Source organism: Ptychodera flava, chromosome 21 (assembly GCF_041260155.1).
Source record: "Ptychodera flava strain L36383 chromosome 21, AS_Pfla_20210202, whole genome shotgun sequence".
NCBI lineage: Eukaryota > Metazoa > Hemichordata > Enteropneusta > Ptychoderidae > Ptychodera > Ptychodera flava.
Genome location: NC_091948.1, coordinates 33,416,085 through 33,430,123, shown reverse-complemented (window position 1 = coordinate 33,430,123; position 14,039 = coordinate 33,416,085). Strand labels below are relative to the sequence as shown.

The window sequence follows — 14,039 nt, the reverse complement described above, 5'->3', positions numbered from 1 at the left end:
ACTTGTATCACTTAAATGACTTTACGCCAATCCTTCTTTGTGTTTCTGTAACGCAAGGATAGGCGATGGAAAGAATTTAATATTAATATCGCAAGATGGTGTGATTTGAACAAACTAGCTTTTCTCAAAGCATGCGTAGACACCATTGGAAAACAACTAAAATCATAACTTTTATGCTTCATATTCGGGCTAACTTCTTTGTACGCGTAGTAAAGGCGGCAGGAAAAGTGATATCCTCAGTATTTGAACAAATCAACCGCCGAAGCTACTTTAAAATCGCAAGACCACCCTCTTCTGGCGTTCGTTTTTGCCTTTTTATGCCATGCTGTAAAAATGTCTGTCAAACTTGGATGCCTTTAAAGTCCTAATTGCTTTTTCTGTAGCTGAACTTTGTCTTTTGTGATCGAATTTTTGGTCGCAGAACTCATGCTCACAATCCGCACCCAGACTTAAAAGTCGTCTGAGATTGCCGTATCCAAACCAAATTACGTTAGAACATCGACCTTTGAGCGAGACCAAGAGCTCCCCGACTTTAGCTTGATCTTATAAATTACGAGGTGTTGAAATGCGACGGAGTGGAAATTGAAGCAGCTTACAATTCAAAAGCCGATTGAATACTTCATTACCAACAGAAAGTTGGTCAGTATTATATGAAATCTCAAATGATGAAGTTGCCAGATATAACTGTTATGTTTGTGACGCAGATTTTTAAAGTATGATTTGAAGCGAAAGGGGGGCGCTATGGAGATGTCCCCCTTGGCAAATATTTGAATTTCACTTGAAGGAAAAATATGGCATATATACTGTAGATCCTTCTATTTAGACTTCTGTGATATACATTACCTCGCGAGTCCTTATACAGTATTTCCGTCAGTTAAAATAGCCTATCATGATTTATATGCAATGAAGTGGTACGATATTTCAGCATGACGTAGATTTGAATAATGTCAACGATTGTCATTTTCAAAATGTCAACGTTTATCATTATCAATATATTTGCGGCTTCTATCATAATAATGAGGAAGAAACAAACAGCGCAAAAATAAGTTTCCAATATCTCCTTTATTTCCCATGATTAAACCTAAACCCTATTCCCAGCAAACATAATAAACAAATGTTATCATAATATTATTTTAGGTGTCCTAAATACCATGTCTACCTTGTGATAAGACATTGTAGTATGTGAATTTCATAAGATAACCCTCTATAATCCAAAACGCGAATAAGCATGCACAAAAATTCTCATTGCTCTTCTGTTTAAGTTGCCATCACTTCAACTTCGCAAAGTGTTAACATATTTTCTCTGTCAATCAGCTGAATACTAACAAAGCGTCCCTCCATCGGGGTCTCACAGCCACATCTGACGTGAATGGGGTTCTCTTTGGTCATTCTGCCGATTATCATCATTCCACAAACAGGATTGTCTTCGAAGTTTTCGCTGTTACCAACACGGACCTCGGCGTTCTTAATGCGGAAAGCTGCAAAGTCAAAGAAATTTAGTGAGAGGATGTCTTTGTTTATATGCTTGTCGGTTTTGGGCCGACTGTATGTTAAGACATGTATGAAAGAAAGGCTAATTCACGCTATGTGGTATACCAATAAACGAGCACATGCATCACATACATATGTGCATGTATTCCATGAACGTGTTCGGTAAATTTCACGTGTTTGTGTACAAAGTAAATTACAAAAACAAGTGGCGGATGCAAAGAAATTGATGCCTACTGGCATGCGACACGTGCACATAGGAGTCATTAACGAAATCTTCTTCAACAAGAGTTAAACGAGATGTACAACACATTACATCTACAAAACATCGTACGTAATGTGGTTAGGTAAGTGAGAAGGCGGTTGTTCACATGTCCCTGCACAGGACTGTGGTTTCGAAGGATTACCCAAACTCCCCTCTGTTTATCTGTCCGTCTGTCTGTCCGTCTATCTGTCTGTCTGTCTGTCTGTGTTGGTAAGAAGGTGGGTGTTCACATGTTCCTGCACAGGTCTGTGGCTTTTTTAGGATTGCCCCAAACTCCTCTGTCTGAGTATCTGTCTGTCTGTCTCTGTCTGTCTGTCTGTCTGTCTGTCTGTCTGTCTGTCTGTATGTATGTATGTATGTATGTATGTATGTATGTGCCAGTGTATGTCCGTCAAAATGTAGCCTTATTTGCATAAAAATTATATTATATCAAGCACATCGATATATCAATGAGTCTCACTTATCTAATGAATAGCCCTACCTTGCCACATTTAACAAGCCGTATATGTAACCATTTTGATACTACTCTTTCTGAATTTGCTTATGATCCGTACGACAGAAAGGGACCCCCATTGAAATGGTAGTTACCTTTCAAATCCTGTGTTCATTCGCATCGTTCAAGTAAGTTTGCATGTGGCACCCCAGAGGTTTATACGCCGATAAGTTTATGGTCGATGCGTGCATTCAAATTTTACTTCTCGCACATTTATGTATGAACGAAAGGAAATACTTCAGGCACATTTACTGAATTATGAATCATCTAATGGCGAGCATTATTATTGTTGAATCAGTGAACGTAGCAGGAAAAGGTAGCAACAAGTACAGCTTTCCAGCACCATAATCTACTCCTATTTAGATCTACCAACGCTAATTACCTTCCCATACGTTAGCAAATTCCAAGAAAAGAGAAACTACCAACGCATTAAAATATAGCAAAATGACTTTGTTTCTGATATACCTTCCCGACGTGATATATTACACATTTCCATGTTAGATTGCGTCATGTGATGTGCATTGCAACGAAATATACAGGTACACTGTTCACAGATTTTATGAGACGGACAAATATATATATACACACATATTGTGACGATATTACAAAAACATTAAGAGGTGAGCAAGGCCATTTGTCCACTAAAATCTTAGGAAAGAACAAAAAAATTCTTCAATTTCTTACTTTATGACTGAATTTTCACAATCAGATAGTTTCTACTCACAGCAGCAGTCTTCTCTGTTGGTTATGACAACTTCGTAGATGGAGAAAATTTGACCTAGGTCAACTTTCCACCATGGTTGCATTTCTTTATTTGTCCAAGAACATGACAATCCCGACTTTGCGTCCGGATTGTAGTCCCCGTCTACAGCCTTTTCTGGTCCTACATCCGGGCCCAGTTTCCCGGACTTAAGTGAGCTCTGCGTTGATGACTTTCCTTGAGCTACATTGCGCATATTGTCCGGAAATTCACATGCTGTGGTGTTGTAAAAGAAAATGAAAAATACGCAATGGTATTACAAGGTCATTTAGACTGTCATTTCATCCATACCACAAAGGAAAAAGTTAGTTCTTCGCAGTAGCACGCATTTTTCATATGTGAGAAGTCAGTGCAGGCTTGTCAACCCAACGACTTTCATAAGGCAACCTTCATCCCCTAAATTTGATTAAAATTAGATGTACAGTACAGCGACGTCTATACGTACGCGATGTTCTTTTGCTGTCGAACAGCCGACCTATCACAAGGCGCCTTACAGAGAACAATAGGTATGACTCGCGAGTATACATATGCGCCAAGAAGACGCACGATGACTGCATGAAAACCAATAATTCAGATAAATTCACATTAATGAGTTGTCTGTATTATAGTATAATACACGTGAATTCACATGAATCCACATGAATACAGGCTTGCTGAATACAAAAAATGGATTCTTGACTGTATTCATCTGTATATATGCACTCTTCAGCTAAAATCAAAATTGCATCAAATGTGTAACCGAGCCATCCAATCAGTCGTAAACACAGGTGTACGGCTAATTTTAAAATCACTTGTCTGTAATTTTAATGTTGAAACATGCATTTTATTAACAACTGTGCAAACGGGAATCATGCAGGCAGCTTTTGAGACTAGCCTTGCGTATACGTACGATGATGTGTTTTCCTGGCATTATCACATGCACAAGCCAAGTTTGTCGTCTTCGAACGAAAAATACGGGATTTATTCTCTGGTCGTTCTACGTGACGATAACCCGCGTCTATGTTTCGCTGATCACTGCGTCTCACGTGACTTGACTAGACGCAGCACGTAGTAAGACGCAGATACCGGCAAACCGCCATTTTGCGCATGCCCGCACATAGTGCATCATTTTTTATCGCGTGCTTTTTAGTCTAGTCTGGTACCTGCCAATATTTCAAAACTTGTAAGAATGTTAATTAAATCCTCGATTAAATTCTAGCCACGTTCGCTGTGATAATTTTAGCTTTACTTCAAAGTAAAATTGAACAGCCAATGACAGCGCCCCATGATTCAACCAATCAGATTTCGTAACTCGATACATGGCGGTTTCCCGTTACCTGCCTCTTTGTGCTTGTCACTGAGGCGGGGACCAGCCAACGTCTATGTCATCAGTTTCGGTGCGTCGGACCTGTTTTTGCGTCGATCTTCGTGTGCTCGTCAATGTAAACAAAAAGCATGGCGGTCGGTATTTCTCCGGCGACCAAAATGTTTCTGACGTGAAAATATCGTGTGTTCTAGATTTTTCGCCAAAATGGGGGTCATATTTGTATAGACCCAGCCGACGCCGACTCGTGGTGACAAGGCTATTACGTCACGAGTATTTTCCGAGTTGAACGAAGAAAAATATTAGGGAATAATATCTAATTATACAGCCGAAGCCTCACACCACAGCCCTGATGACTCTCATAGGAATACACGGTGGCCGCGATCCCGATTTGGACTGCGCACGAAAAGCTACCTTAAACTTCTTTCGGCTGAAATCAAGTTCATTCCGATATATGCGTACCCGAATCACTCAATCGCCCGCAGACTACAACAAATGCTCTTGTGACGTCTCAAACCGTTAATTTACCAGCGATTCACGGTCAAGGGTCCAATGGCCGGCCATAACATCAGTATCATGCATATCTTGCATGGACATATCTAATAATACTGGGCCTATGACCGAGCATCGCCTGCAAACTAACGATTTGGGACGTCAGGAGCATTTTTGGAGTCTGTGAGCGGTTGGATTATTGGTCCAAATCGGGACCGCAATCGCTGTGTTTTCCTATGAGGTCAGCTGGGCTGTGGTGGGCCCGGGAGCCGGGATAGTATACGCTGGGAACACAGCAATGGTACGCAGGGCTACTTTTGAGACATACAGTGAGTAGTGCCCAGTGCACAGCTTTGGCTGCTAAGGTTTACTTTAACTTTAACACTCCAGTATAATGTGTGCAAGGTAGCCGAGCGGCCACAAATTTCTAGACTGAAATTTGAAAGTGTTGTGTTCTTGCCGCTGCAGATTTGAACAATGACCGGATGTTTATAGGGATAAAAACAAGGGAACCCAACATCAAATCGACAAGTCGACCTCACGTAACGTGAAAATCTCATTATCACCTTCCGTTCACCACGTCTGTCAAGATCATTTGTGCGTATCGATCAGGCGATTTGGATCGTACCGTTTTTCTCGGAGAGGGGGTCGCTTCGAAAGTACGACAACTTATAAGTATTTGCGACACAAGCAAACAAGGCAAGACTTATGAAAAGTTTAACGATCCAATTTCAATTTAGTTCGGAACACTTGTCAAATAGCAGCATATATCGAATGTTACAATATACAGCATGAGTAATGGCAGGACTTGTAGTTATTATCAAATACAACTGACAAAAATGTTATGGTCAAGCTTGCTTTTCTGAGATTGCCCTTGTTTTGTTCATTTCAATGATCTCCTAACAGTAGTTGTCATAAGCCAAAGGGCTACATTTGTCAGCTAAATCCGAGTCAGAGGAGTCGTGTATTTGTACTTGCTTTTGCCGCATACCGAATATTTCCGATTTTGGCGCATTTGAGAAAAATACCCGGAGCAGTGGATTCGTTGCACATAGTTGTTCAATAAACTTTTGGAGAGTCCGTCCCGTATACATGAATGGTACGTTCCACGAGATACCTTAGTGATAGTGAATACTTGAATACTGCAACAGACCCGAACATGTTTAGCATTCAAGAAAGAGACAGAAACGGCATCGTGACAGGTAGAAGGCAAAAAAGGGGTCCTCGAAAGTCCACAACAACAACACCGACGTCAAAAAGTGCAAAAGACAGAATGTGAATGTCAGGCAAAGGATTATACTACATTTACACGTTAATGCTAATGCTCCATGATTTGTCTTCCGATGAGGGCATTTGTTTTGATACCGATTATGCGCAATTTTTTGGGACACCCCTCGACGACAACAGCGGCTCTGCCAAGGCAAGTGAAGACATTAAGCTGATAACACCAAAGAACAACTAAACACCAGGAAGGGTACTGGTATCACAAGGTAATGACAGTGACATTGCCCACTTAACAAGACAGTTCAAGCATTCCACATCCCGATCGAAACATTAGGACGATAAATAAAGTATGGTAAAATAAAGCAGGTATAAACATGCCCTATTACTGAAGCTCGTACGAGGTATCGCTTACATTTGAATATTCATTACATTATTAACATTAGATTACTATGACAAATAACGTTTAATAATAACACCCAGCAGCTTGTAACCTCCACAAATGTAATAATCTCCACAAATGTAATATCAACCACAATTGTAATAAAATGCACCCATAAATGTAATATCGCCCATAAATGTAACAAAAATCAACCATAAATGTAATAAAAACACCAACCACAAATGTAATAAATGGTAACCATAAATGTAATAAAAAATCACCCATAAATGTAATACTTGTCAACCATAAATGTAATAAATCTATTTTGTCGTTGCAATTGAGGAATTAGCCCTTAAATATTTATCTATGTAATAAGGAAAGCAACTCCACACATTATTCATTTCTTAATTGTTTGCGTTTAGTGTGTTTTGCATATTTGAAAGTGTATTTTACGTTTCCCTGTTTTGTGTACAGAACTGATGGTCATGGCGAGACACAGCTGTAATCTGAATGTCAGTGCAGTCTCTACTCCAGAGTGGGGAAGACTGTATAACACTACGATCCTTTAACACCGTGTTTTCGAAAATTGCCGTACTTTCTTAATCAATTGCCTCAAATTCGTCTTCAGTGGATAAATTGTGTGGAATAATCGATAGATTGTCTGTATTCCTATGTTGTCCCACTTGAAGTTTGTTCCTTCACTAGGGATGCCAGGATGTCTAATTTTGTTCTACTGTGTTCAGGGTAGTGTTCGTATTGTTTTTTACTAGATTGAAATATATGTTCTCATCAACATGTTTTGTGTCGTAAGTTTCTGTTATAAGGTTTTATATTTCTCTGTTATTTGTTCTGAGTCATCTGTCATAAACTTTGTGTGGTATCACTGGTTGACGAGTTATTTTGACGCTTCCTTATTATGTAATTATCAGTGTCTAGAACTGCTGTTCCGCTTCCATTATCTAACGGTTTGATCAGTACCTCGCCGTTTTCTGATAGCGTTCTCAAAGTATTCTATTCTGTGTTTCGGAAAGGAAACCTAGTTTCAGCAAAGTATGCAATAACATTACACTGGTCTTATTAAAGTTATTATTTACTCAGGGCATTGATAAACAAATGATCACATATGCAAGTTCAAGTTTATTACATATTTATGGTTAATTTGTTTATTACATTTGTGGTTGCGGGTTGTTACATTTATGGTTGACTGTTTTATTACCTTTGTGATTGATTTTATTACAATTGTGGTTGATATTACATTTGTGGAGATAATTACATTTGTGGAGGTTACACAGCTTTTCACTTTAAGGTCTGGTGGTCTATATTCTCAAAACATCATATTATCATGACTAACATTAATTTGCTTGGCCTCCCTTCATATAATATATGTAGGGTATAAGTACTTACGTGGTAGTGTTGGAATATTGGTAGCTGCATTTTTGGGAAAAACAATCATATACATTATTTATCGGAATTATTGTTCCTATTAATGAACATTAAAGGTAACAGCCTACGTTAGCTCCCCAAAGGAACTATGAGTTGTGCATGGCAGTCTGTCTACTATACGGAGGCTGACAGCTAAGGGAAACGGAGTTTATTGATGGGACCCATAGGCCAAAATGGAAGCAAATGAATGTTAATAGCCGAATATACCAGGTTAACATCAGAACTTCATACATCATTTTTTTCACTCTTAAAATTTCAAACCTTTCTGTGCTACCGTTAGTCTGGGTTACAGACAACAGTGCCGCTTTCATTTATGTTTTCCAGAAGGACCACATGCGAAGATTGCATAACAGCTGTCCCAACTTTCACCAAGTAGACTATTAGTTCCGGAAGAATATACCGATTAAGCCTTTGCCTTTATCAATTTCAAAATGGCGCATGTCATGTGACAAATGACTATGTAGATTATGAACGAAAAGTGTTATAAATCAATCGAATAACCTTTCTTCGCATATAGAGCTATTGTCACTCATTTTCAAGATTTCTGCGAAGAAAACAAGTTTGACACATTCCTTGAAACATCTTTTCAGAAGGAGATCTGCACAGTAAAATAAAATCAATGGTGGGCAAAACGTGCTATACCCTGATTGAAAGGTTATTCGAGGGAAAAATTTGTAATTTTTACCGGAAGCTTCATATATTGCGTATGTGAAGGAAGACTAAAACTATAGAAACAAGATTATAGATTTTACGATAACAACCTTTGCAAAAGTGGTTACTTTAAATTTACTTACTTTGCACTTTGAATACAATAGAGGGAAAATAAAATAAGAAGAGATGTTAATACTTTCATAGTATATTGATTGATAGAAGATATAGATTTTCAAATATTACAACTTTTCCATCACCACTTCACCAACGCAAGTGCCTGCAACACTGAAAGTAATCCATAGCAGATGGAATAATACCGAATTTTACACTCTTTAAAATACAAACATGGATTGTACACTTTATTAAATGACATATTTATATTATTCTTTGTAGTTGTACTTTGCTTGCTGTGTCAAGCCGTTCTGCCAACTACACCAATCCAAAATATACGACAGTTGAAAATGTTACGTCGCACTGAAAGTTAAAAAATTGCTTAATTCTGGCTACAAGTATAGTTCACATTTTAATTTTCCATTACAGCATTAAAAATGACTATGACTAGTCAATTATTGTAGTAACACCGAACAGTATGTAAGGGAATGTATTGGCTCATATTATTCAAATAAGATATCGACAGAGCTAAGCTTAATTTCTCGACACAGTGCTTCAATACCATTCATATAACATAGATATGATAGGAGTACTTACGTAGTGGAGTTGGAATGTGTGTAGCTGTATTTTTGAAAAAAAAGCGGAGAGATTATTTATCAGATTATCTCTTTCTCATTGTTAGCAATGAGGGTAAAAGCCTCCGTTTGTTTTCCAAGGGACTGTGATTAGCGCTTGAAAATCTAGAAGTTGAGGGGTCAGGAAAGCGGAAGCAATTTTATATTATCAGAAGAATAAAACCAGTCAATATAACTTAAGGATATCAATGTTCCTCTATTAATAATCAAAACTTTATCCGCTATCAATAGTCGATACACAACACTACCATCTTCCGTTTACGCTCTCGAAAAAGGCCTCGTGCATGAATTACGCTTCCAAATAACCATTGTAACAGTTCTGCGAACTTTCAACCTGTTAGGTATTAACCTCGGGTTTGTTCACCGGTTAATGACTTGGTTCATGCATCAACGTCAAAATAATACATCCCATGTGACGAGTCACTAAAACTAAACGAAACCATGAATGAAGCGTAGTATAAATCAATATGATAACGCGGCTTTCCATAATAAAGATTTCTTTAAAAACACAATTGACACATTTCGTAAAACAACCCATTAGAAGTTTGTATCATGCAATGTAATCAGTGATGAATAAATATTTTTGCCGTAGTTAAAAAATTATTCGAGGCAAAAAAAGGATTTTTTGCCAGGAAACGTCGCATTTTGCATACCAAATAATAGAAAATGGTTTCAAGGCTGGTCAAAATTCCGTGGTATATCGTCGCTGGGAGTGCTATATCGCTATTACACCATAACAGTATATTGAAATTCCTTAATGAAACGTCAAAAAGGTAGTTTCGCAATTGCCGAGAGTTCGTGCAAACCATGGTATATCGCGTATAGGCCATTGTTCCTTTCACGTTTCCACCAATCAGATCGCTGCGTTTGCGCCATCAATATACTGGTATGATATAATGATTGATAGAAAACATTGAGACGTCATATATTACTTCTCCTTCTCAGACGAAATTCTTTTTATGATTCCCAAGTAATTGTCAGATGGAATGAAACCAATTTTACACACCTTGAAATATATGCATGATTGTTAGAAAATTTGCTTAAACTACACATTTCAACTCATACAAGTTATTGACACCACTTTATGTACAGCAGTCGGCATCTGATTATGCATAGAATGTGTGAAATACATCCACAGCTGATTCAAAATACTACATTCACACTTCAACCCGTTTTGCAATGAGGGGGATTAGCCACTTTTTGATGTCCACAAAAATAATAATCCCAGTCCTCCAGCCCCCTGCCGAAGAAACTGTGTAGTCTCTTACTGGTCTATCAGACTTGCAACCAGCAATACTCATCTCACAAATTTGCCAGTACGTACATAAAAAAGGACAAGTAAAGTTATGATTGTATAAGTTGGTTCTTGTCAGTACCCGACTGCAAAGTAATATGGTTGCATGAAAGACATTAAACATAGGATTCCCCCGGGTCTTTCGTTACAGGTGATGACGTAACTTCTGATGGAAAATCAAAGTTACGCAGTAAGCATACTGTGCAGATACAAACACTCAAAGAAAATTTTTTCCAGAATGAAAATGATAACGGAAACACTTTACGAAACAATACGCAACATGTCCACGAATATTGTGACGAGTTCAGATTGACCTGAAAAATACGCGTAAGTTAAATATTTACAGATAATTTCGGAAATTTATCGATCGGCAAAAAATACAGCTTAAGGTAGGTAAAACTTCAAGTTGAAACGGAAAATCCTCTCTTTCCTAAAAGCAACTTTAGCACGCTTCTTGAAGTGAAGAAAGTCTTTGTTCATAGGTATCTATATTCACGTCGATGGGCTTCACCAGACTGGTAATAATGGAACAGGTTCGTACATCGTTTACACGGCCCACTAATCCCCGGACGTTCCTTTTCAAATCAAGGCACATTACTCACATCAAAGCATGTAATAAATGAAGCATTTGACCTTATATCCCCCATTTTGTTGATTTCCGCCTTAGCTTTAGAAAATATGTACAAACTAGCAGAACGTGTTCGTTGTAGGATAGTTATTTGCTAGTGCTACGATCCCTCCCATGGCCATTAATTAGCTCCGTCTTATAACATGTTTGTAGATGACTGGTTATTTCAGAAGATAAGATACTAATCTTTACGTCCCTGATACGGTTTTTTTTTCCGGACAGAGTTTAATTGTACGGAGGAAGGGCCCGAGCGTGCGAGGGCCCGTACGTCGCACGATCGAGGTTCGCAAAAATCGTATCAGGGCCGTAATTTATGGAATGCCAAATATGTGGATAAACATATAGTACAATAAAGATTTTGAGATAGAAATTCATGCAATGTCAAACATTTATCGACACTTTTGTAATTTTTTTGAAAAAGCGATGGCCGTATCTCGTTGCGTATTGATATACATGTTCTTTATTATCTATAAATCTTATTGTTTTTCAAAACCCTTGAGGTGAAAGTGAATAGTCTATTTGGCAAACTAAATCGCGCAATATTTGTCATTGGCAGTGAAAGAGAACTTATTCTGACGCCGTATAAATTAATTATCGAAAAATGTAAGCAAAGATGCTACTTCATCACGTGTAAAAAAGATTGCGAACAAGATCTTATATCGAATGTACAAAACACACGTCTAGCAGTAAGTAACGTTCAGACTTGCTCACCACAATTTTCATCTGGTTGTCCAATATCACACAATTCCCAGCGATTATATGGATCTGTTGTATAGCACCAAACACCGGACCAGCCGGCCGGGTTACGACAGTAGTTATGTTCCCCAAGGCCTCCGTCCGGATAATTCTCTGGAGTCCTGGTGTGCGAATGCGGACTCTGCTCTGTCCATTTTTGACAGGTTCTGCCGTCTATAGTTCTCGAAACAGTGCCACGGTAATCGCTGCCGTCACTTTCATGGTAGCATTCATTCGCTGGTTCTTAATAAACACAGAACATAAATTACCAATGTCAACGTTGAATTCAATAAGATAATCTAAGACTCAGCATTCAAAATGATTCGTTAATGTATGTATTCTAAAGCTTATTTCCATACTCTGAACTCTATGTTTTAATACAGTTCATTTTGACAGAATAAGAGAAATTGACAGTTTTCATATTTCTCAAATATGACGCAAACTTGGTCATGAGATAGCTCGGAGAGTAACAATTTCAAAAAGACACGCCACATGTGCTTTGCTATCTAACATATTTCAAAGAACAATTTGAAGAACGATTTATTTTTTATTTTATTTATTTACACTTTATTGAGCGGCCGAATTACTGTACAGTAATTTTCATCGGGGCTCTTTCGGAAAAAAACCCAAAAAAACTACATATCACAGACATGCGTACAAGAGACCGAACTACAGGGAAACATTCCTTCTTATTTAGTCTTTCAAGTTACGTTTGAAAGTATAAAGAGGAGTACTCTGTCTAATATCTGTAGGTAAAGCATTCCATACTTTAGATCCTCGGAAATGAAACCTACGTTGACCAGATTTTGAAATACACCTTGGCACATAACAGTCCTGGTGATATGCAGACCGCGTATTATGGTCATGAACATTGCAGTTGAGAGTAAATAAGCTTGATAAATATTGTGGACAGACACCATTCATACATTTAAATATTAAAATTGCAGTAAAGTAAAAAATACGCTGTCTAACTGACATAACATTCAGAGATGAAAATAAATCCTATGATGGAAAGTCAAAGGGGAGTTCAAAAAGTATACGATTAAGCATCTATTTTCTCTTTCTATATATGAAATATTACAACGAAATGTCTAGCTACAATTAAACTATGTTAAAACGAAATTGTCAGTGAAATGGTAAATAACAGTGACATTGAAATAATGAACGAAATGTTATTAAGCACGATTTATTCAAATATTCGGCTTGCAACTGCCGTTTTGTATTTAATGTTTAATATATTTCTATAGCGCTTTTTCTACAATATATACAAAAGCGCTTTACATCAAGTAAAACAATAAAAGGTATGCATTCAGTAACAATGTAAAACAAGATTTAAACAAAAATCTCATAAAATGTCCAATAATATTAAAAACTAATCAGTGCAGTTGATAAATTTGTTTAAAAAGAAATGTGTTTTAATTTATCGATGTACAACGTAATTATTGACAAAATTGGTTTATTTCAGTTGCGTTTGTGATTAATTATACAATTTAAGGTACACGCGAATATTTTGCTGGTACCTACCACAATTTTCTTCTGGTTGTCCAATATCACACAGTTCCAAACGAACAGAAGAATCTGTCGTGTAGCACCAAGCACCGTCCCCACCGTCGGGGTTACGACAGTAGTTGTGTTCTCCAAGTCCTGCGTTCGGATAATTCTCTGGAGTTTTGCTGTGCGAATGCGGACTCTGTTCTGTCCATTCTTGACACGTATTCCAATTTACAGTCATCGAAACAGTTCCACGGTAATCGTTGCCGTCACTTTCATGATAGCATTCATTAGCTGGCATTTTAGGGAATAAAACATCAGTTATTAAGATTTGTGCCAAAATCGATCCTATGACACGTTTCAATTTTCAAAATTATACGGTCAATTAATGAAATGGTAGAAGATTATAACAACACTGTTGGAAAATAATATTAATGCTTGAACCAGTTTGTGTTTTCGACAGTAGCTACGAAAGGGACATTTATTTTCACTAGCGCACGATTACTACAGGTAGCCTAGTTTCTTTAGAAATAATTTCAAATTCTACGTTTTTCGAGCCTCATGATATTTCCTTTGTATTTATTCCCTCGGTCAATTAAGGAAGATTAACTCTGTAGTTTCATCTTTAACATCTCTCTTTCTGATTT

The 14,039-nt window shown here is 37.7% G+C and overlaps 1 protein-coding gene across 2 annotated transcripts in view; it reads right to left on the bottom strand.

Moving 5' to 3' along the window:
* LOC139122061 (apolipoprotein(a)-like) overlaps positions 1 to 14,039 on the bottom strand; it is a 97,917-nt gene that overhangs the window by 44,032 nt on the left and 39,846 nt on the right. Inside the window, exons 5-8 of one of the 2 annotated variants that reach the window (XM_070687440.1) lie at positions 13,426 to 13,686; positions 11,878 to 12,144; positions 2,971 to 3,222; positions 1,044 to 1,478 (exon numbers count right to left, since the gene is read on the bottom strand). In XM_070687440.1, coding sequence (XP_070543541.1) covers positions 1,258 to 1,478; positions 2,971 to 3,222; positions 11,878 to 12,144; positions 13,426 to 13,686 — 1,001 coding nt within the window. In that variant the 3' untranslated portion in view covers positions 1,044 to 1,257. Of the gene's footprint in view, positions 1 to 1,043; positions 1,479 to 2,970; positions 3,223 to 11,877; positions 12,145 to 13,425; positions 13,687 to 14,039 lie in introns of those variants that run through there. The other variant, XM_070687439.1, reaches the window with a different exon arrangement.